General features: G+C 39.7%; 1 protein-coding gene across 2 annotated transcripts; it reads right to left on the bottom strand.

The window, feature by feature from the left end:
- Positions 1 to 783: 783 nt before the first annotated feature.
- On the bottom strand, positions 784 to 22723 carry C3H6orf58 (chromosome 3 C6orf58 homolog). Of its 2 annotated transcripts, XM_074820731.1 has the most exons (8): positions 22663 to 22723; positions 18843 to 18971; positions 17920 to 17949; positions 11568 to 11654; positions 7358 to 7542; positions 4443 to 4573; positions 3757 to 3995; positions 784 to 1224 (listed from the first exon to the last, which is right to left on the bottom strand). In XM_074820731.1, the coding sequence occupies exons 2-8, from the start codon at positions 18904 to 18906 to the stop codon at positions 1037 to 1039; spliced, it is 924 nt and encodes a 307-aa protein (XP_074676832.1). In that variant the 5' UTR covers positions 18907 to 18971; positions 22663 to 22723; the 3' UTR covers positions 784 to 1036. The 2 variants fall into 2 exon arrangements, with proteins under 2 accessions (XP_074676832.1, XP_074676831.1); XM_074820730.1 differs by lacking the exons at positions 17920 to 17949; positions 18843 to 18971; positions 22663 to 22723 and adding an exon at positions 15891 to 16212.
- Between the last annotated feature and the right edge of the window lie 1396 nt (positions 22724 to 24119).

Genomic DNA, 24119 nt, shown 5'->3' on the forward strand with positions numbered 1-24119 from the left:
ATTTTTAACTACGCTGTAGTGAAAGCTATAATCTGATAGGCAGTGGCCATCCCCTGCTCTCCACCACGGAAAGGGAGATCTAGCCATGCTTGTTTTCCAGGGGAAGTTTTCATAAGGATTGAGGATCCAAGTCAGCAGATTTCCTAAGAAACTTTAACCCCTGTCTGCCTGCAGGACACCTGTCCCACTTCTCCACAACCTCTGATCCCGAGACTTGGATCAGCACTTGGGTCTGAACACACCAGGCGTGGGAGTGCGAACAGTGTGAGTTCATCTCTTCCTCAGTAATCAAATCTGACATATGACACACTGCAACAAGAAGCATTAGACATGAGGGAATGGAAAAGCAACCTGTGGCTATGCAGACTATGTAATCACATAAATCGGTAGATAGATCAATGTTTTCTTGAAGTAAGTGAAATGAATCAAATAACAGAAATCTCTGTTGGTCATGTAAGAGCTGCTATGGAATAAGCTCATTTGCTTCAGGACTTTTCTCAGGACTGACTCCACGGTACCACATAAGGTCCTTACTCATTGCAAAGCAGCATTCTGAGGGAATCCATCTGTACTCAAGCTTTTAATCTGATAAGCCTGAAAGCTTCAAATTTGGTTGCAGCTGGTCTGCAAAATAACAGCTTCGGTGGGAAGGAGTTGGGGCATTGGTTTTGGATCAGAACTTCAAAGAAAAGTTTTGGATGATCATCTGCTAGACCATCAAGGACCCGAGTAATTAAATATCTGGTGGGATCCCTGTACATAGGGAAAAAACAGTCTGAAATAGAATATAATTTGCCTTTATTTAATTTTGTCTCCAGTAATGATACATTATTTATAAAATTAAAAAAAAAAAAATACTTTCTGTGAGGCATTTTATTTATACGGAAATGAGTTAGACAAATGAAATAATTAGGAAAATTAAGGATAAAAATATTGATTCAATATGAGAGAGATGCACACATGGCTACTCAGGAAATCCTGCTGTAAGAAATTACCAAAGCCAGATTACCAGACCCATATCTGCTAAAACATTAAATCAATCAATGTTGGAACTGCTTTTTCTCAAGAAACGGGGCACTGTCAAATCCGCTCCTTTCAAATCATTATATATTTCCACCGGGTCAAACTTCTTGCTGGAAGCCAAGTATTCAATCAGTTTTCGGCCCATTTTTCTTCCTGCTTCAGTAGACATTACCTTTTGCCAGAGTTTCAGCAGCAGTCCTCCTTGGAAAGAAACACAACATGACATAGTCAAATTAACATGGAGTCCATGTAGCTCATGGCACACAAGAGATGAAGCACACATCTGGCAACAAACACCCATCACTCTCCTGTGGACAGTGAAATGTAGACAAAGCTGGAGTGTGCCAATGGGGTAATAATTGCCTACAGCTGTGTAGGGAGATGCAGGCCATTCATTCAGCTCAGAATCCTTCGTACTGATAGACAACTGGGCTTGTTCCCTTGTCACCAGGGTTGCAAGTCAAAATGATTTAAGACACATGTTAAGGTCTTGTTCTGCAATTGCATATAGCTTCATGGCTTATGAAGCAGTGGCCTGGTAGTTATAATTATACACATCTTTGTTTTTACTCTAAAGCAACCAAGAATTTGCACTTCTGCCAGCTGAGGCCTCAAGCTAAAGAAGAAAATGATCCTGATATTTTAATCCAGGCAATAAGCAGTGGCTCTCTAGGAAGTGTGCCTGACCAGTCCAGCATTAGCACCAGTTTGCAGGATAGTCATTGCCTGCTCCCCACTCCTCTCACTGATGATCTTTATGGTGGACAAAGGGTCCACAGAGGAAATTTTAGGGTAAAAAAAATTTACTAGAAAACCAAGAGGAGTTTATTCTCCTGCAAAACATCCGTTTGTATTAAATTGTCAACAGTTTACAATTGACTTTGCACAGTATTGTACAAGGAAGGTGAGGAGTTTAGAGGAGAAGGCAGCAAATGGTCCTCTTGCCTAGGTGGACCACAGGAGGACCACACAAAACGTGAGGACAGCAGGAAAGATCTCGAATAACAAGGCATCTGCTGTTCTGCCTTTGGATATTGGTGAGGGGCAGAGCATAAAAGTAAAGCTTCTGACTGTTCATGAGTTGAGAATTTTTAGAGGTAGCACAGCACTCTCTCAATACAGGTCCCTGCTGGACTGGCAGAGGCAGCTAGAGGTAAATAAAGAGTAATCAACCTCTGAATCAAGAAATCAAATCTCATGCTGAGTTGGACAGGATCCTGTCCTAAGAGGTACTGAGACCCTCTATCTGCTATTGAAGTTTGCAGCACCGGAAGAGGAATCTACATCTCACAGGATGTATTTAAAAGTTTGAGGGATTCGACTCTACAAAAACAGTATGTCACATTTTGTCATCTGAGTTTTGCAGCAATAAGATCTAGTGTTTCAGGTCCCCACTGAGGCTGTGGATCCAGACCCAAGTCAAACTTAGTTTAAAGCTCCTTTTCTGATCAACAAGTCAGTCACCAGTTTGAGTTAGCTGGCATTTAACTCTCAGCTGAATGCAAAACCCATCCCTTCAAAGCAGAGTCAGGGAAATCTCCCACATGCAAAGCAAGGGATTTCAGCTATGGACTTCATTATGGCTGCAACTGCATGAAGCTTCTTCATCCCTCTTTCCTTCCCTCTACCATGTTCAGCATCCATACCTCTTTTCCTTTCTCCCTCCAGGGCTGCCCTCATCTGCTCTGTTGCCCTGGTGCTCTACTCCCTCCTTGCTGCCCTGCTGGTTGTGCTTTTCCTTGCTGTGTCCCCTCCCCTCCTGGAGGTAGGTCAAGAAACCCTGAACTATGGCATAGACTACCAGGCGTGGGATAGAGCTGTTAAGATTCTTATTCAGACTTCGAGGAATAATGCTATGTCGAAGGTGTGAGGGAAGCACTCTGTGATGTGAGGATGCTCTTCTGTAACACAGAATATCTTCATCACACATCTTTTTCAGCTACAAATACAACTAGTGAGAGAATTTTCACTGAAATCTATGGACAGGAGAAGAGGATCGCAAAACAAATGCCATAGCTCTGGATACTAGTTTTTCAGTGTATTTTTAATACTGTATTTTCATTTAAAAATTCTAAGTAACGTTCCTTCACAAAGGACAAATAAAAACATCCAACACAGCAATATCTACGAATGAACCTCAGAAGAGTGTAATTCTGACTGTCACCGCTGGATGGTGATGCACAACTTATTTTAGTGAACGTGATGAAGCCAGCATTGTCTGAGAATACAGTTTTGCTGGGACAGATGATATTCTCTGTTAAAACAAGGATTGAGACAAAACGAAAAAACAAAACTAGAATACTTGTGGACACACAGACTGTTGTTCATGATCATTTGCCCATTTTTTTGTAATGACCTCAACTGATCTAACAACTTCGCAGAATCATGGAACTTCATTTACAGCTTTAATGGTTCCAGGTTTAACTGGTGAAACACAGACTATTGTCTGTGTTTTTAAAGTTCCTGCGAAAACTGGAGCGAAAAAAGTAAGATCATCTGCTCCAACAAACAATGCATTCATCTCATGTGAAATCCTCACTGCATATCATCAGTGTTATCCCATCGCTGCATTTGATCTCTGGTGTGTTGTTTACTTATGGTTGTATTTTTAGCTGTACTGTTTTACCATTAGTCTCTAGGAAGTGTTTATACTATTTTATACCAAAAATCACTGTGCTCATATGGAGAAAGGTATAGAAAAAGAGAATAAGACATTGTAGGTCAGGCTCCTACCTGTTAATTGATTAGCTTTGTGAAGCGCTCTCATTGAAAGCAGGACTCTGTTTTGCTGTGGACTGAAGTCACTAATGGATGGGAGGACATCTCCTTCCACGAGCATCCTCTGGGGCAGGAAAGCTTGGAAGTTATTTGTGGTCAGTAAATCTGTAGAGAAGTGTGTGGCTGCAATGAAATCTACAGCATCAGCCCAGGCTTCACCAAAATTTGCTTCTGGATCAGAGAGATATTTTAAACTGAAAGAGATTAAAATAAAAGTGTAACTGATAATTGAAATCCCCTGTAGAACATGTTAGTCAATCATTTATCCCAAATGTGTTTTGTTCAGTGTAAAAACCTGAGTGGTCTCTGCCAGTGACTTAAAACTTCCTTCAGCACTTCACACCTAATTTCTCCTGTCATCACTGCCTCTGCCCAGACTAAACACAGCTCCTGACTCAGGCGCTGGCTCCCAGAAAGGAATCAGCATCTCATTTTAAGCCCACAGCTTGCCCACCCATTGCAGCCTGGGCAGTGATCTCTTTCTGGTCATCCCATGTTCCAAGAGAGCAGAAGGAAGAGCAGAGACTAAAAAGTAGAGGCCTAAAGTAAGAAAGCTCATGCAGGCTTTGTTGGGATACTATCCTTCCAAAAAGGCATGCAGGTGGGAAGATCCTCCTTGGCCACCTCTCTCATCCCCATACCTGTCCTGGAACTTGGGCAGCGCGTAAGCAATGGAGGCGACGTGTGCCCTCCACATGAGGTGAAGGGCATGATCCAGTTTGAAGGAGGAGGTTGCAGGGTTCATAGCTTTGTGTTCTGTAGATAACAGATACTGCAGCAACAGGGAGGAAAAAAAGACAGAGAAACAGGGGGGAGGTTTAAACCCAATGGATTTTTTAGACTTATGCACATACCTCACAAAATAGTAAGCTTGTAAGCTAAGGGAAATAGCTTTTGAGTAATTAGAATGTGCTGCTTTGCAAGTAACTATAATGTCTGATATAGGGACAAAAAGATGATTAATATAGATGTATAAAGTGAATACATATCCCCACTGAAATTAACAGGAGTTGCAGTTCTTTGACTTCAACAGAACGAGGGTTTTATCCACATAATTTAGGTATTCTGCTACAATAATTCAGTGGACTTTAGTATCTGAGTGCCATGGAAACTTCTGTGCTGAAATATTGGATTCCCTGAAAACCTGTTTATACTCTTTCAGCTACAACATTCTGAAGATTTTCAGAAAGTAAGAAAATTATCCTTAATGGTTATTATCATGGCTATCTGAGGAGTAGCTCTTTTATAATAACTTCTGAAACATACTGCTTAGGAAAAATAATCTTAAGAAAACAAATGCAGTCTTGCTCCTAAAACCTCTACCCTCACCCACAGTTGCCAAGAGGGACTTATGGTTTATATTTTCTGATCATTATCAATTATTTGATTGTCTCACTGTAGGAGAAGATCAGGTTCAAGACCATCTAAGGAACTTAAAGGTGCAGAAGTCCATGGGACCTGATGAGATGCAGCCAAGGGTCCTGAAGGAACTGGTGGATGAAGTGGCTCAGCCACTATCCATCATATTTGAGAAACTGTGGCAGTCTGATGAAGTTCCCGCTGACTGGAAAAGGGGAAACATAACCCCCATTTTTAAAAAGGGAAATAGAGAACACCCAGGGAACTACAGGCCAGTCAGTCTCATCTCTGTGCCCAACAAGATCATGGAGCGAACCCTCCTGGAAAGTATGCCAGGGGACATGGAAAATAAGGAGGTGATCGGTGACAGCCAGCATGGCTTCACTAAGGGCAAATAGTGCCTGACAAATTTGGCGGTCTTCTAAGACAGGGTTACAGTACTGGTGGACAAGGGAAGAGCAACTGATGTCATCTCCCTGCATTTGTGCAAAGCATTTGACACTGTCCCACATGACAACCTTATCTCTAAATTGGAGAGACATGGATTTGATGGATGGACCACTCAGTGCATAAGGAATTGGCTGGATGGTCGCACTCAAAACATTGTGGTCAACGGCCTGATGTCCAAGTGGAGAGCACTGACAAGTGGTATTCCTCAGGGGTCAGTGCTGAGACCGGCGCTGTTTAACATGTTGGAGACATCGACAGTGGGATTGAGTGCACCCTCAGCAACGACACCAAACTGTGTGGTGCAGTCGACATGCTGGAGGGAAGGGAGGGACCTTAACAGGCTTGAGAGGTGGGCCCAGTCAAACCTCATGAAGTTCAACAAGGCCAAGTGCAAGGTCCTGCACATGGGTCAGGGCAATCCCAAGCACAAATACAGGCTGGGAGATGTGTGGATTGAGAGCAGCCCTGCGGAGAAGGACTTGGGGGTATTAGTGGATGGAAAACTCAGTATAAGCCTGCAATGTGTGCTCGCAGCCCAGAAATCCAACCATATCCTGGGCTGCATCAAGAGAAGTGTGGCCAGCAAGTCAAGAGAGGTGATTCTCCCCCTCTAGTCTGCTCTCATGGGACACCACCTGGTGTAATGTGTCCAGTTCTGAGGCCCCTAACATAAGAAAAACATGGACCTGCTCGAGCGGATCCAGAGGAAGGCCATGAAAATGATCAGGAGGCTGGAGCACCTCCCTGATGAGGACAGGCTGAGAGAGTTGGGGTTGTTCAGCCTGGAGAAGAGAAGGCACCGGAGAGACCTTAGAGTGGCCTTCCAGTACTTCAAGGGGGCTTACAGGAAAGATGGGGAGGGACTCTTTATCAGGGAGTGTAGTACTAGGATGAGGTTTTAAACTGAAAGAGGGTAGATTTAGATTAGATATAAGGAAGAAATTCTTTGCTGTGAGGGTGGTGAGACACTGGAACAGGTTGCCCAGAGAAGCTGTGGCTGCCCCCTCCATGGAAGTGTTCAAGGCCAGGTTGGATGAGGCTTTGAGCAGCCTGGTCTAGTGGAAGAAGGTGTCCCTTCCCATGGCAGGGAGGTTGGAACTAGATGATCTTTAAGGTGCCTTCCAACCCAAACCATTCTATGCTTCTATGATTTGACTACCAACAAAAATGTTGATTATAGAAGTTTATCTATAAAAATAATCTAAGAAGTAAGTAATATTGTCATCTTTGGGATTAGGGAACAGCTGAATGAGGAGGAAAGAGACTATCTACTTGCATAAAAAAGTGTCCTTCTGAATGAAGTTTCAGCATTTTCAGTTTTTTAGATGTTTAAATGAATAAATGAACCTTATAAAACCAATGCAAGGCCATTTCTCAAGGGTAATGTTCTATTTCACATGTTTATTTTGCATTGCTAACATAAGCCGTATGGGAAGAATACAAATATAACTTAACAAAAGAGTCTCTTGGGACAGGCTAGAAAATAGAGAATTATCTTAAAGGAAGGAAAAAATCCATAACCTGTAAAAATCCTGGCCTTCTTATCTCTGACTCACTATGTTGTGCTTTTCATTTTTCCTGCTTGTTACTTTTACATCAAGCTGTTATTGAAAGCAAGCCAAGATCTCTGAATCTTACAAATAACAGTAATAATATTTTTTTTATTTTTAGAGGTAATACTTTTTAAAGGTAATATTCTGGTATTATTTCCTACAAACTATGAAAAAAAAAAAGTAAAATTATTTACTTCAAAATAGGCCTTCCAGTCATCCATTAGCTTGGGAATCCGAGACCAGCAGTCGGCAACACTATAGCAGAAATCAGCTCTTCTCTCCTCTGGGGGCAATATTTCTATCTCGTACTGCAGCTGCCCAAAGAGGCCAGCCTCCACTGCCCCCAGAAAGGGTATGACAGCCAGGTAGTAATTCATACCTGTAACAGTAATTAAAAAGGAGGACCACAAGCAAGTGAAAAATTCCCACATAGAGAAATGAACACTCTCTCATACTAAATGCAATCATTTCAAATTGTCACTGATACAGCTGTGTTCAGCAGTGGGATACATGTACTGAAATGCACTGATGATGATATCTGCATTGATTTAGGTATGATTTGTAATATTTGTAATATTCATTTTTATATTGTCCTTTAATACCCTTGCATGAGCTGGCATAGTGCTATACTTTGCAGAAAAGTACAAAGAGCTGAAAAAATTTAGATCTTTATAGGTTGTCATGGACAGGACATCAAAAGTCTCTCAAATATTACTTGTGAGCTAAGTACAGAAAGACTAAGGGGTACTCCATGAATATTGTTTTAATTTTAAAAAACCCTGTTCTATGCATCCTAGGCATATAAGAAAGGAAAAGGCAAACACTGCTGATATTTTACTGGAAAATAATAATTTTGCTTTTTAAAAAGATTTCACTTACTGAAGATTTTTTGGAAATTACCTCTGTTTGTTTGTTTTGGTTTATTTTATGTTGACAGCTTCCTTTGGTCTGATTCATAAATTGAAGCAGTCAGACCCAGCATGTAGGAAACCCAGGTTCAGTTCTCACTTGTGCTGAACCTCAGCTCCAGTGAGAGTGAGTGCCCATAGGGCTATTTGATATTCCTCATTTGAAAGGAGGATTTTAAATTCTCCTTTTAATTGTGTTCTCTTTGTAGAAATAAAATTTAATAACTTCCAGTCAAGAAGAGCCTGGAGACCAGCTGTTCTCCCTCTTGGGTGGGTAGTCCTGACACGTTGTGCTGAGAAGTCATTTGCTCGTGCTTGGTCTCAGGGCCAAGCACTGCCTAGGTATTTTGTACACAGTCTCAGCAGCAAGGACTAAAATCATCAAAACCTGACCACCTACCACACACCCCTGTCCTACTCATGGGAAACCATTGTTCCACCTCCTGTATGTGGGCCTGACTGGGAATTCAGGAGGAAATGTATGGGCAGTCAGAAAAGTAAAGGAAAAGTCTCCCCTGATGAGAAGACAGTGTCGCACTGGGAGTCATTGCTAAGCTGGACCTTGTTCCTTGTTCACTATTTTCATGAGAAGTGTTGAAAATTGGATTTCACATTAGAAAGTACGTACATTCTTTTAAGTGGGCTTGTATATATTACATATTTGTACCTGCTTTGGTGGCTTGTAGGGCAGAAAACAGTACAGGAAAGGACTATACTGAATATTATTCTAGGCAAAAAGGGCTGAAGTTCTTAAGCAGGGAGTGTCTCATACACCTTGGGGTGCATTAAATGTGAGTGTCTGGTTTAAGATCATTCCTGGCTTCATATGACTACTCATGCCAGAGAGAGCTGCCCTGAAGGCCACCGAAACCACTTACATCCTCAGAACAGTAAAAGATATTTCTGTGCAGTCTGAAAGACTTTTTTCTTGTTCCTGCTACAATAGGGTAAATCAAAGCTGAGTTTATACATATTTGGAGGCAACAAAATTGTTATCAAGCAAATGTGCAGTGTTTAGAAGTAAGCGAAGAGTAGGAATGCAAACACTGAGAAAGTAAAGGTGGTGGTTTCTATTCCAGGAAGGTCCCCTGCTTGCACAGGGCTATGCGTTGACCCTTGATGCTTGTCACTGCATGGGACACCTTCCCACTGAGCATTTAGTGCTAGCCACCCACAGAGATGGGAAACTGAAGTTGGAGTGAGTATCACAGTGAGCTTTGATTTTACTTTAAATTTACATTTTAAATTTACTCTGTGCTTATGCCTTTGTTCACTTGAAGATATATACATTTAATTGCTTGCTCACAGGCAGAAGCTTCATTCAAAGGGCCTCTAGTACTCATGTGGCAAGGAAGGGACAGAGCTGTGTGCTAAAAACCTGCCAGCAGGTCTGATGGGAAGGGGTACTTGTGACAGGACATCAGGAAAGATGAGGGAGCAAGGGACAGAACTGATGAAGGGAAAAAGTGCTACAAGGAAAAGAACATGAGACTTTCCCATCCCTAAGAAGGGAAAGAATGTTTAAACTGGAGGACTTACAAGCCCTTTTACCTCCTTAAAAAGAAAATATTTCCATCATTTTATTGCCTTCAGATATAAGTAGTGATTGTAATCTATAGGTTGGTCTTGTCTTTCTTCCTTCCACCCTATCTGTCAATTTCATTTCTTTAAAAATAGAAGATAAACTTTCTAAGAGTCAGAGTTCCAGTTTCAGAGAAAACTACCTAAAAATATTGACTTTGACTCAGAATAGAGATAAAGGGAATCTTTTCTTTTTAAATAACATGTTCATTCAGGTTTTGAAAAATGGAAGCAAAATCACCATTTGGGGGATTCTATTTGGATATATTCAATTTGTGTAGGCAAATTAATTAAATATTTTTTGATTAATCAAATTAGAAAATTTAATGGTTATTTAATTTTTTTCATGGGCTTAGAAAAAAATCAGTCTTGTAAAATGAACACTGCAGAAATCCAGGTATGCATTGTTGTTTGAGGAAACTGTTTCTATATAGACACTGGATGTAAAAATACCAGAGGGGAATAGGCAACACATGTTCTTGAACTTGAGATAGGGAGAATTGTAGTATGGGTGCTTTTTCTATTGATGATACAAATCTTATTCACTGGGCTGTCCTGTGCAACAATAAATGTATACCCTTGAGTTGCATGTGGCATTCCAGATTCTCTCCTTTCCTCTTCTGCAAAGCTCTTAGACAGAAGTGGAAATAATGTTTTATCCTTTCTATGTAAAAACATGGTTATAGGATCTTGTCTCACACACAATTATTTCTTTCAGATCCTGACAGTGGACCTACCCTTATGTCCCACAGGAGGATAAGGTGCTCTGCCACATCTATCAGGAGTGATGCCAACAGCACATATGGCTGAGTTAGCTCACAGCTGATCCTGCAGTAGAGTTTGTCACTTTGCCTTTTCTCTGCGCTGCATAGTGCAAAGGAGATTCCAAATCTGATACCACCATCACTGAGAAGACACTGCTTCCTGCAATACATATGTACTTAGGTGTAATGGATAGACCCATTCTCCTGTTACACCTATGATATACATTTTTACAAATTAAATTCTTGTGTCTCTCAGGCTAAGAGAAACCATGTATTAACTTGATCCTTCCTGTTCAACGGGGCAACACATGAATGGCCTGAATTATCAAATGCATCCAAGAATTTCGGATGTTTCCATTTTTGGAAAGACTGAATTATCTGGATGTGTATTTTTAGAGATATTGAGGAAAGCACTGAAAATGTCAGGGGCATTGACAGTGGAAATTCAGATCTTTACACTTCTCTCTTTGTCAGTATCTTCAATTTGTTGCTACTTACTAGAATAATGAAAAAAATTTAATGGAATTTCAACCTGCTATAACTCCAAAGCCAATATTAAAGTGAACAAAAATTGTCTTGTGGCTCATGTACATCAGGTCAAAGTATTAACCAAGTTTTAGCTGAATACTTGAAACCCAGCTGGATAAATGTCAGTGTAGTGAAGATAATGAAGTTATTTGGATATTATGGGCACAAATTCTCCCTTTATTTTATTCTCTGTAGCCTACTGGACACAGTGAAGTTGTGGAGGTGCAACTGAAGGCAGAAACATCCTGTCAGATTTGTATTACCAAGGTGACACAAGGCATTCTCACACTGTTTTAGTTTGAAGTACTAGCATCTAAACTGAACAACTCTGCTCTGGAGTAATTGAAAACTGTAATTTCTACAAATGTCTATAAATACAGATACCCATCAAACATTTTTAAGGCTGAAAATTTGCATTTTTTTCCCCCCTCAAATAAGTTATCAAAGTCAATTAACTTTCATTTACTCACACTTAGATGTCTTGCTGCAACTTTTTGATGGAAAATTATGTAACACTGAAATTACTTTGTAATATAGAAGTCTAAGGGGAAAAAGGATTCTAAATTGCTTTCTAGGACACTAATCACATTTTGGAGAAGAACAGTGTAATACCATATACTTACAGGACCACCAGCTTCTTACAGATATGCACAGGAGGTCTTCACCTTCATAACCACAGGAAGTCACATGGGAAGGATCTGCTAATCTGCCTGAATCAAATGAAAGAATACACCAAATACTTCTCAATCTTTTTTCCACAAGAAATCCCACAGAGATGAAAAAAAATATAGGAGTAAAGCATGCAGAATTTTGCTCAGAGAAGCAGAACAATTACTGTTGTTTTTCTTCATAAACTACCGTTCCTAGAGTAGTTGAATTTCTCAGTCAATACTTCATGCAGTGCATAGTAATTTGATTGTGTTTTACAATTCAATTTATTCCTCACTGTAAATGTATTCTGAGAATTTATGGAACTGTCTGAAAGTAGGACATTGCAGTGATATTTTTATGAAGATATAAATATACATGCACATACGGACATAAACACATGCATAGCTGTTGCATCATTTCCAATAGATGCAGGGCTGCTAGTTTAGGAGAGCTGCTTAACGAGCAAAATAGCACAAATAAATGTGCTAGTAATTGTCTCACCTAATTGGGTTGTGTGATACAGAATTCCTTCCAGTTTAATGATACATACAAACACGGCCTTACTGTGAAGCTAAGCATGTAAATGTTGTTGTATCTGATTAGCAGGGTTTTCAAGCATCTGTGCTGTAGCAAACATGCAAGACATTTCACAATTATTCATGACAGCATGTAAGGCATATTTTACTTTAAGCACGTGACATGGAGAAACAGCCTAATTTCTGAAAGCATAATGCACATGTACATCATGCAGTAATTAGTCATGTAGTGAGCCAGGAAGTCTGCTTTGAGCATGTGACATGAAATTACCATGGTCAGGTCCAATGATTTGAGCTATTCCAGAAGCTCCCAAACTCTGACCTGCAGAGGACTTACTTTCTGACAAGTCAGGTGAATAACGACAGTGTAATTTCTGTCAGATTAGAACTAAACCTCATTACATTCTTTAAAAACCAAACCAAGTTTTCTGATACTTTTTACTCGAGAAGAAGAGATGATCATGAATCATGTGCATACAGATTATCCTAATTATTCTCTCTAGCTGACTGGACAGAGCTCATGCTTTGGGGCATGCTAGCTGCTCAAGCCGGTATCTTTCAGTAGCAGAGCATGAGAGCGTGAACTTGCAGTGGTGAGGAATGTAGTTCAACGGGATTTTTTTTTGATGAAAAATGATATTTTTTAATATTTACAGAAAGATTTTTTTTTCCAAGATTCTACACAGGGTGTCAGAAATAGGCAGCAGTAGTTCCCTGGTGTGCAAAGGGGATGAATGGGAAGGATAAAGGAGAAGAAAAATAAGACAAAATGTTGCTGAAGAATTGTATGTGAGATTTACCAAAGATTGCTAGCCTAGGTGTTTTGGGAAAATGAAGAGTCCCGGGCAGTATTGATGATAATTATAAGATACGTACAAATTACTTGGAGCTGGAAGCACTAACCCCACTTCCAGGTCTACACTCCAGTTTTGTTGTCTCTGCTCCCTCCTTTTCCCCGTGCTTCACATGATTGCTGTTTCAGTCTTAGGTCTACTGAAGCTGTCTGTGCCTTTCTCTGTACTGATAGTGCCTCCCAGCTGTATGTCATTAGCAACTATGTGCAACCTCACCAGCAAGATTTCTCTGCTATTTTTCGCGGCAAGGTTGATAATGAAAAAGCTAAATGCAGTTGTTCTCAAGAATGATAATTGAAGAACTCTAAGCATATCCTCCATTTAGCTGTAGACTTCCCTTAGCAACATTGGTCACTAAATTCTCCTTCAGTTGTTCCTTTACCAGATTAGCAATTTCCTGTTTCATCCTTATTTTGTAAATTGTCATTAAAAACTTTCATTCTATGCTTTGATTTTACAAAGGGAGGAAATACATTTCTGGACTTTGGTAAAACATCACTTATATCATAAAAGAAGATACCGAGTTAGTCTGACACAATCTACCTTCAATTCACGTAAGCCGTGCTTTATCTCTTTTCCTATTTAGATCCGTGTCTTTAAATATTTTTTCCTCTATACTTATTCTAACATCTCATCTACTGCTAATGTAAGAAAAATAAATATTTTTTTGTCCTTATCCCATTTTTCCTTCTTCTTAAGTGTAGGTACAACATTTTCCACTCTTTGGATGTACAATACCACATGAATCTTTCTGAATTTGTACTTCTATATGTCAGTTCTTCCAAGTGAGGGTAGAAACTATCTAGTTTCCTCAGTCTGTAGGTAGGATTCTCAGTTTAGCTCCATCTCCCAAGTGACAATTTCTATTTCCACAATCTCATTCCTATCAGCCATGCTGTTTCAACATCATTGTCTCTACTGTAAGTAAATTTAGGCAAATTACTGATTTCATTTTATGCCCATGAGTAGATTATTGCAAATCTTTGTACCACTCTTACTAAGTAGCAGCTTCACTTGCTCTTTATGCTTTATGTAGGACCATATCTACACAAACATTTTCTCAGCAACTTAAATTTCATGACCAGACCGAATTGTTAATTCAACAATTTTTCTAGTATTTTCAAGGCTCTGCTGTCTTGCATCATGAATTCAAATCCTGCTTTTATCTGCCCAGGCTTATTGTGTCAATATACAAATGCTTCAGTCATTCCTCACTAATCTAGCCCAGCTGCCTATCTGTATTAGGTTTATTCAGTTGCTAACCTCACTACTGTATGCACCAAAATTATGTCTTTCTTTACCCCTTATCCATTTATCGCTCAACTTCTCACTTTTTTTACTGTAAAACTCTTTCCAGCCATGTGATATTTCTCCTTCTACTATTTTTTTAACCTGATCATGTAATTTCAAAAAATATATCTCCTTGTCTAAGGACCAGTCCTATGACTCTTTGGAAGGTGACAGTAGGTCTTTACCTGTCTGTGCAACTAGGTGCAAATCTTCCTCTCACTTACCATGTCCCCCATCTCTATTTGGGAACTGTCATTGCAACCAGACACATCTTCACTTTGTGGATGAGGCCACACTACATAACTAGATCTTTTCCAGCAGGTCACCACCCAAGTGTAGCTTCCACATACAGTCATCTTTGCCTCTGCCACACACTGTCAACTCTCCTGCTGCACCAACCATCCTCTTCATCTTCTCTTTCTTTACCTTTATATAAAGAAGGGAAAGAGAAAAATGCTTGCCTAAACTCCAGTCAAATTCTCCTTGCTGCTGTCTGTTTGCCAGCTAGTTGCCTGCTTGTATTTTGCTTCTTCTACCTCCTTTTCTTTATTTTGGCTTAGCAGTTAATTTTCCACTAGGTGTGACTAAATGCTCGCAGCTTTCCTTCGCCACCAGCTGCAGCATCTCTGTCTTCTTCCAAACATACAGCTTCACCACCTCACGAAACTACAGATTACAACCAGTAAAGAAAAGACCAGGCAGACAGGGGCATTTTCTTATGTCTGGTTACCACCAGGCACAAGTTCCTGAAAACATCACTTACTCTTACTCCCTTTTTTCCACTTCTCCTGTTTGCTAGAACAAGACAAGTCAACTCTGGCTTTGAATGGAAAGCTTCACTGCCTGCTTCATGTGAAGCAGCATGTGGGAGAACACATTCTCTGATAAAGCCCTCGATAAGATATTGCAGCCTTAGCCTCAAGGGAGCCTCAAGGGACTTTTCACACGTGTTTCTGTCTGCTTCCCTGACATGGCCAACAAGCAAACAAGAATGACTACCCCAGATAGCGACCAGAATTAGAATTTGGACATAATTTAAAAAACCAAACCAAACCAAACAAACCCACCCCCAACAAATAGAAAAAACTTTAATTTTTGTAAAAATACATATTTAGAAAATAATGAGATTACTCCTAAACTCATCAAAAATAGCAAATGAAAACAAATTCTCAGATGGAGAGGGGGACTTTCAACTATCTATTAGAAATTAAACTCAAACCACCAACAGAATATCATAACATTAACAACCAAAGAAAGCTTATTAGTTAACAATCTAAGAACAACACTGCAGAGTGCAGGCCCTGAAATCTACCTCCTATAAACTGAAGTAACTGGGAATATTTTTTCAAAGGTTTTCAGATAACTGAAATATTGCCCATCTATACCACAGATCTTCTGGATTCTGACCAGTCCTGTTTTGCTATTAGAAAGTTTCATACCTATTGCTCAGCAAGGCAAGGATTTCTTTTTCAAATTCACAGTTTAGCTCAGTATGTTAAAATCTACACTGTCTGTGGCTATACTGGGCTTGCAAGGCAGAAACCTTGGAAAGGATGACCCAAAGTGGGTCTGTAAACACTTTGTTGTTCCAGCAGCTTAAGGACATAACTCATACCTGTACGAAATTGCCACCCATGCTGCAATGGTAATCCCCATAGAATATTGCCAAAATTTTGGGATCCAAAGGCAGTAAAATATTTGGCTGAAGAGTTTAGTAAGTTCTTATACACTCCCAGTCGTTCTTGATAGTTCCAAGCATTGATGATAATTTTGTTGTTCTTTACTAGGAAATCCAGTAGGTTTTCAGGGGCAAGGTCCCACAGAGGGGGATAGACAACTTCTCCAGTGGCATCTTCTTCACTTTGTGCTGTGGCAGTTGCTGGACTCAGGGTAACAGTCATTATAAGAAGAGCATGTATGCCAAAGTAGGGACACATTGTGAAGGTTTGTGACCCAGGTGTTTGTGGCTGCAGGGCTTTTATCATGAAAGGTAAGGGCTGGGCAAAAAAGGGTGACTCAGATACAGACGTCTCCATCTCCCTTCCCTCTTTCCGGTGACCCTGACGTGGAGTTGCCAGATTAGCAAGCTGTGAGTAATGCTCTGTCCTCCCCATGGGGAGCAGCACCAGATGTTTAAGATGGATCAGTCTGACCAGAAAATGTCCAAATCTGTGCTGCCCATGAGGTATATCCACCCTCCCAAAGGGCTGAGGTGCTACAGTACTGATTGTACAATCATGCTATAAACCTTTTTGTCCCTGTGTTTCTTACTAGCTGTCACCTTCCTTTTGCCTGCCTAGTTCCTTTGGGTAAAGAAGGAACAGCTGTGCAATACAGCTCACCCCCAAACAGACATAGTCAGGGTTAGCTTAGGGTTGAGGTGCTCTGAAGAGGGCTCCAGGTGCCAACCAAGGAGCAGCAGTGACATATGAAGGGTGCTGCCATTGGCACCTTTGTCTTTTGGCCTTTGGACAACTGTCTGCAGCCTTCAGGTTGTAGGAGCATTAGAAGTAGCCAAATCAGCCTGGTTGCAGGCCCTGCAGCACCTGATTAGCTGTATTTTTAATGTTTGTTTGTCTTGTGTGGAAATGGTCATCATAAAGACCTAAAGTCTACTACTAAACCTCCATGGTCTTGTAGACTGCAAAGGGAATACAAAGGCCACCCCTCCACTGATTAAATCAGTTTCTGACTAAGTTACACTCCAACAGAAAGGAAACTGTCCAGCTACCTTCACCTCACCTACTTCTAGGACTTTATAACCTTCAGCTGCTTTTTCTCAGATAAACAATGGTTACAAAAGAGCACTCAGCAAACAACCACATCATTTGTTATCTCTGTAGTCTTTCTTTTGCATGAGAAAATTTGCAAATGCCCATTTTCTTTGAAGTAATTCTGTGAGTTTTGGTTGGGTTTTGTGTGTTTAAAGTACCTTAAACACTGGATAAGAGCAAGTCAAAATTGCCTACAAACTTCAGACAGTAAACTTAAAAGAAATATATCAGTTCAGTTAGAATATTTTCCATCTTCTCTATTAATTAAGGAGACTTTCAGGTAAATAGCTTAATTTTTCACTGGTAACTTTTTATTTTTGGCTCCGCTACTGAGACAGAAACCCAAAGGTTTTTGAAAAACAATCAATGTTCAACAGAGATTAGTACAGATCTGAGAACACTTTTCCTAATCATGCTGCCTCACTGACATTTCGAATAATCAGGTTGTTATTTCATTAAGTTTTTATAGATGGGATTTATGTACCCTAACTGTGGACATTTGAACATTAACTTAGCTATGTAAATTCCCTCGATAGCTAAAATAGAGAATTGGGCATGTCCAGAATGTAAATCGTTTAGAATACACCACTGAGAGATGTATTGCTCTTGACTGACTGTAGAGGGAGTTGAAATTACAAGTTTAGCTTTAGACATAGAAAATACTTTTATATTAAATAAAATAAATATTGTTTTCACCTGGTTTTATATAATAATTTCAGAAATGTTTTCAAAGGTAATTCTTTTTTTTCTTAAAAGAAGACATTCTATAAAATAATCCTGAGGATAAATGCCAAGAACTGTGTTGTTTTTATATATATATATATATATATATATTCAGCTCTAATTGAGGTAATGAGCAGCAAGGCTTACCTGAAAAACAAAGATGGTGAAAGGCGTTAGCTAGGAGACAAGATATATGGAGGAAATCTGTGATTCTATGAAACAAAAGGCACAAAGATCATCATTACACTAGGGCAGAAATTCTAGCTGGGAACATGAAGGAGTAACAGTGGGGGTTATTTTTACCATCACTGAAAGAAATGTCCAATTTGGGAGTCTAAACTCTCTCTGCCTTTCTATAATCAAGGAGGAGAGTTTGAATTCTCCTAGTGAGAGATACCAGTCATTCATATTACATGAGTGATTTCACATTGCGTGCCTAAGGTAAAGAGATGTGAATAAACATCCTCATTTTCCACAGAGATACCATATATTTACATCCTCATGGCAGATTACATGTAGTAAATTGACCAGTTCCATGTTTGTGTGGAACTTTATTGTGCATGAAAATCTGTCCTCCTGCTCTGCCATCTAGAAAGGCAAACCCTATTAACACCAGTCTGGGCAGGCAAGCAAATATGAATTACTAGTCTGGATGCAAAAACATACTTTCTCAAAAGACTTATAATAAAGAATTAAGATAAGTTAATGACATAATGCTTGCCTTATATCAATTTAAGCAAGCTGATAAAAAAAATAATTTGTGCTCTATACTAAATAGTGAATAACATAAACCAAGAATATGCCTACTAGACAGACTCTGCTGAATTCCTTCACTTTTTGAAGTTTGAGCCTTTTGCCTTATTATGATAACAAAAGGACTCAACAACCCACTTAATCTTTAAAGAGTCAAGAATAATTTTTAAATCAAAATAATAAAAATATTCTTCCTGCAAAATATTATAATTAATTTTATAGCTCTTACACTATTTTCCCACTTATGTGTGTGGGTAAATAAGTTGCTGAAGCTTTTCTAAGACTTCACCTTTCTTTTGAGAAACCTCTGCACTGACCTTTCCAGCTTGGAATCCAGCCCTGTTGGTTTGCTCCCCTGAGCGGGGACAGGGGAGGATTCATGACATCAGTTGCACTCCAGTAGGTGTTGGGTCTTGAGTCACAGCATTCCTTCAGGGATGTCAGCACTTTAAGCAAGTGGAAGATTAAGGAAGACTATTAGTAATGTCAGCAATTCCAGCTTGGAATCCAGTCCTGTTGGTTTGCTGCCCTGAGCTGTGAGAGGGGAGGATTCACATGACATCAGTTGCACTGGAGTGGTGTAGGTGTCCGGTCTTGAGTCATAACATCCCTTCAGGGATGTCAGCATTTCAAATACATGGAGGGTTAAGAAAGACTATTAGTAATGTCAACATCACTGTTCTATTCACCACTCTCTTAATAAGTATTCTACCAGTTACTCAGTATGGCTGTGCTCTTACAGACATTGTAACAGAAGCAAGTCCTGGAAAAGATTGTAGATAGTGATAGATGGTAAATTCAGATCTGATATATAATTGCTGTCAAGTTTAACACAGAGCACTGTAGTTTTCAGCTGGGCTGCAGAGTTTGCTCCAAGAAAAGCTGATAAGCATTCATTAGATTAGCTGAAGTGACTTTTCGGCTACAACAACCACCAGCAGCGCTACAGGCTTGGGGAGGAGTGGCTGGAGAGCTGCCAGTCAGAGAGAGACCTGGGGGTGTTGATTGATACCAGCTGAACATGAGCCAGCAGTGTGCCCAGGTGGCCAAGAAGGCCAATGGTATCCTGGCTTGTATCAGAAATAGCGTGGCCAGCAGGGACAGGGAAGTGATCTTGCCCCTGTACTTGGCACTGGTGAGGCCTCACCTCGATGACTGTGTTCAGTTTTGGGCCCCTCACTACAAAAAGGACATTGAATTACTCAAGCGTGTCCAAAGAAGGGCAACGAAACTGGTGAAGGGTCTGGAGCACAGGTCTTATGAGGAGCAGCTGAGGGAACTGGGGTTGTTTAGTCTGGAGAAGAGGAGGCTGAGGGGAGACCTCATCGCCCTCTACAGCTACCTGAAAGGAGGTTGCAGAGAGCTGGGGATGAGTCTCTTTAACCAAGTAATAAGCAATAGGACAAGAGGGAATGGCCTCAAGTTGCACCAGGGAAGGTTTAGACTGGATATTAGGAAGCATTTCTTTACAGAATGGGTTGTTAGGGGTTGGAATGGGCTGCCCAGGGAGGTGGTGGAGTCCCCATCCCTGGAGGTGTTTAAGAGTAGGGTCGACATAACGCTGAGGGATATGGTGTAGTTGGGAACTGTCAATGTTAGGTTAATGGTTGGACTAGGTGATCTTCAAGGTCTTTTCCAACCTAGAAGATTCTGTGATTCTGTGACTATAACAAGAAATGACAGCCCATGTTTAAGCCCCAAAACTATCAAAACTATAAAGTTCATTAGTACTGATCGGACACACTGAGGAAGGAACTGGCAAGCCAGTGAGGAAGAGGCATCAGTACCCTCACTGGAATGAACTCAGAACTGATGCAGAGCTTTGCAGGTGAGAAAACCTTCAGGTAATGTGGGGATATAACTATACTTCAGTCATGTAAAACAGCACTGAAAGGAAAGGTTCACCCACTTTCTTTTAGGGCAAATGTCCTAAAGAGGAAGAAGAATGAGTTTTCACCTAGATGGGATATTGGTCTGGATGAGACCCTCTGTCACCTGCCACCCTTTTTTCATGCTCTGACACTTCCACCAGTGCTTGTGAGTGCTGCTTGACTACAAACTATTCCAGGAAAACAAGATTGCACTCTAGCTAAAGGTATTCTTCATGTATTTAGCTGGATAAACTTGTAGCAGTTAATATATATTTAGGTTACTTTCCAATCTCTATTGCTATTGTCTGCAGTTATCATTTTGAACAGACTTTCTATTTCTTTTTGTCACAGGCCTTTCACATTTGGCAGGGAGGATGCCTCTGGCTCCAGTGTCCTCCAGCAAAACCCTGTGACAGGGCTATAAAAGGGATTTTAAATTGCTGCTTCACTTCTCTTAGGTGTGGTTGTGAGTAAAGGTCATCAGCCAAAGCCCATGGCCACATGAGTGGACTCCACCACTAATGCAGCAACACATGTTGTGGTAAGAGCATCATGCATCTGAGGGGAAGTTACACTGTGGTGGGTGATGGACCTAGCAGGAGGTGCTATCTGCTCAAATTCTGGCTCCTGCATACATCCTTGGACCTAAAATTTCTCCTTTGGAAAATATCATTCTCATGTTATCTATTAATCCTGTTCTCCCCCCTGCAAAAGCCTTCCCAGTTATCTGCTGATCTTGCCTCACCAGAAAGAGTAATCTGTGTTGCAGATCCTGACAATCCAGGCTTTAAATTGTGTTGATAGGTCCTGTTGATGAAGGATGGCCATAATAAAATACTTACTTTTTTTTTTTTTTTTAACAGAAGTAATCTGCTGAATTGGGCATATACAGTAGCACCAAAAAAATATGTTTTTAAAATTAAATTGATAATGAATATTAAAGTGATAATGAATAATGTTCCAAATGAAATCCAATAACTCCTATTTTAGGAAATATCAGATTCATAGCTGTGGTGGTATATTTACCATATCCAGTTTTTCTTTCCCAGATGAAACTGTCATTTTATCATGCGGCTGTCTGGGTGAACAACTGGCTAGATAAATAGCTACAAAGACAAGTGTAAATCCAACATTTTCAGAGTTCCAATTCCTAATATTAAAAGAAGATGAACTACCAGAAAGTTAAAAATATTGATTTAGGAGCAAGCCTCCACACAAGATGTGTAATGGTTACCTGATGCTATCCCAGATGTATACTTTCAGATCAGAGTGCTCCAGAGGAGGGGTTGCAGGCTTGCTTGCAGGACCAATGTTAAAGTATATGTAGATTAAAAAAACCCAAACAAACAAACGTCCCCTCCATCAGACCCAAACCAGGAAAATTTTAATTAACCTATATGTTTCATTTTCATAATGTTATTATGGAAGTGTATTTACCTCATAGGTTAGTTCAGATGGTACCATAACCTGACATATTTTTGTTATCTTCAGCTCAGAAAGTGAAAGTTAAACTGATCATGGAGTTAGATATCTGTAGTACTTAGCACCTTCAGATACATAGTCTTCATCATCACATCTTCAACATCACTTATCATAAAAGACATCAGCCTTATTTTCATAACTGATGGAATTCATTCCTTTGAGGCAGACCATACAAAACCCTCACTCACTGAAACACATATTTAAAATATGGTGAAACCAAAATAGATAGCTATATTCCTGAGATCATCAGGGTTGAAAACAATTGTCTAATGTAGGAAGATGATCGTAAATTTTTAAGACAATATGTCTATTTTGTCTCAGAGATAGTTACCCAAATGCAACCCTAAGCCTGCTTATAAATTCACAGAAATCTTTTGGCTGTTTGTTTGTATATCACTAGGGAAAGAGCAAACTGCAGAAAAAAGTTCCAGAATCACAGTGTGAGTTGGCTTTTCTTCAATCTTTCATTAATTATGCATCCATTTATAAGACAAATTAACTGAATCTTCACTTATATTTTTAGCATGGCATTTTAATTAGATGAAAATGAGAATAAGTGGGAATAACTAATTAGAAAAAATCAGAGTAATGGCAAAGATTCATTAAAAGAAAGGCACAAACATCCAAAGCAGTAAATGTGTAGCTAGATGCTAGCGCCCAGATTAATTTATGTGAAATATGTAAAATGACAGCATCAATTAGAAACTTGGGCCAAAACAGCTTTTTTGCCATTTGGAAGTAGTAAACAATTAATTCAGAAATTTAAATCAGAAGGTATTTTCACCTCTTGAATCTCAGAGACTGCAGAGAAAATTTTCAGAAGACTGTGATCCATCTTCTTCCAGCTGCAGCCATTTTCCTTAGACTGAAAAAATAAAAGGGAGGGGGAGGGGAGAAGCTTCCTTGCAAGAAAAGAAAGGAGAGCTAGCAAAAATGTTTCTCAAAGAAATAAATTAGTCTTTATTGTGTAAGCTAGAAAAATAAATTTTGGTACAAGACAACTGGAAAGAAATGTAGTAAAATAAAAGACAGGAGGTATAAATTATCCTTACATTTATTGCCTAATTTTGCTTCTGTCATGGGAAAGAATAACACTCTTGTTGTTTCTAATTGATATTCCATGTTGGTATACAACACGGTAATTTGGTTCTGCTGTTTCATTCACAATGACAGAGGAAATAAGGGTGATTTTCAAGAAAAACAGATTTCAGTCTTGTTTAGAGAAGTGTGAATAACTCACTAGAAACAAATTCCAAACCTGTTTGATTAAATTAAGATGTATATTTAACATATACTTCCTACAATAAATCAGTCATTTCTGAAACATAATCATGATACTATAGACCTAGGAAAGGTATGTAAGGAGCAAACGTATCCATGGACAGATATTAAAAGGGAGAAATGACTGGGTATTGACAGATACTTGCACAACAAAGCTAGCATTACTTTGACGTGAGATCTAATATGTATGGAGAGATGTCACATCACCAAGTTGAGAGATGAAAGATAACACATTTTTTAAAACAGAATGTTTTTTTGGAAAGCATGCTAATATTTACATTGTTCACTTTTTCATGCTTTTGTTTCACTTCACTTTTATTTCTTTTTAGATTGTACCCCAAACTCCAATACCTGGATGCTCCTAAGGACTCTGCTTCTGAGATTTCTCACATGACATGATTTCATACACACCAATATCAATTCCATAATACAAGTGTCCAATGCATAAAGATTCATGTGAAATATATTTCTTGTAGCTGACAGGTGTCGATATTACACAGCAAACATAAACATGACTAAGTGCCACAGAGGCCCCCAAGCTTGGGACCATAATGAAAACTCTGAAGCGCACAACTGGGCAACTGTTGTGGGACAGGGCTTTCTAGTCCGTTGCCCTGTGTCACCAAAAAATTAGGCCTTGGATTATAAAAGGGATGCAAGAGAAACACATATTTTGTTTTAAATGGGTTTGAAAGGAATTCATCTTAGTCCCCAGGAATTCCTAGGAAACAAGAGCCTCTGAAGACTCACTGCTTTCGCTGGAAAAAAAAAGTGCAGCTTCCCAAATATTCCTGGCCTACTCTGAAGAGCCATTTTCTTAAATGAATGTGGCACATGACCTTATTCAGCTTGAGTCATATTTGTCACATTTTATTCTCATCAGGAAGATAAGAATATTCTTTATTGAAAAGAAGTATGTCTCCCTCAGCCTTCCATCCAGCTCTCTATCCTGATGCCACC

Source organism: Strix aluco, chromosome 3 (assembly GCF_031877795.1).
Source record: "Strix aluco isolate bStrAlu1 chromosome 3, bStrAlu1.hap1, whole genome shotgun sequence".
Lineage (NCBI taxonomy): Eukaryota > Metazoa > Chordata > Aves > Strigiformes > Strigidae > Strix > Strix aluco.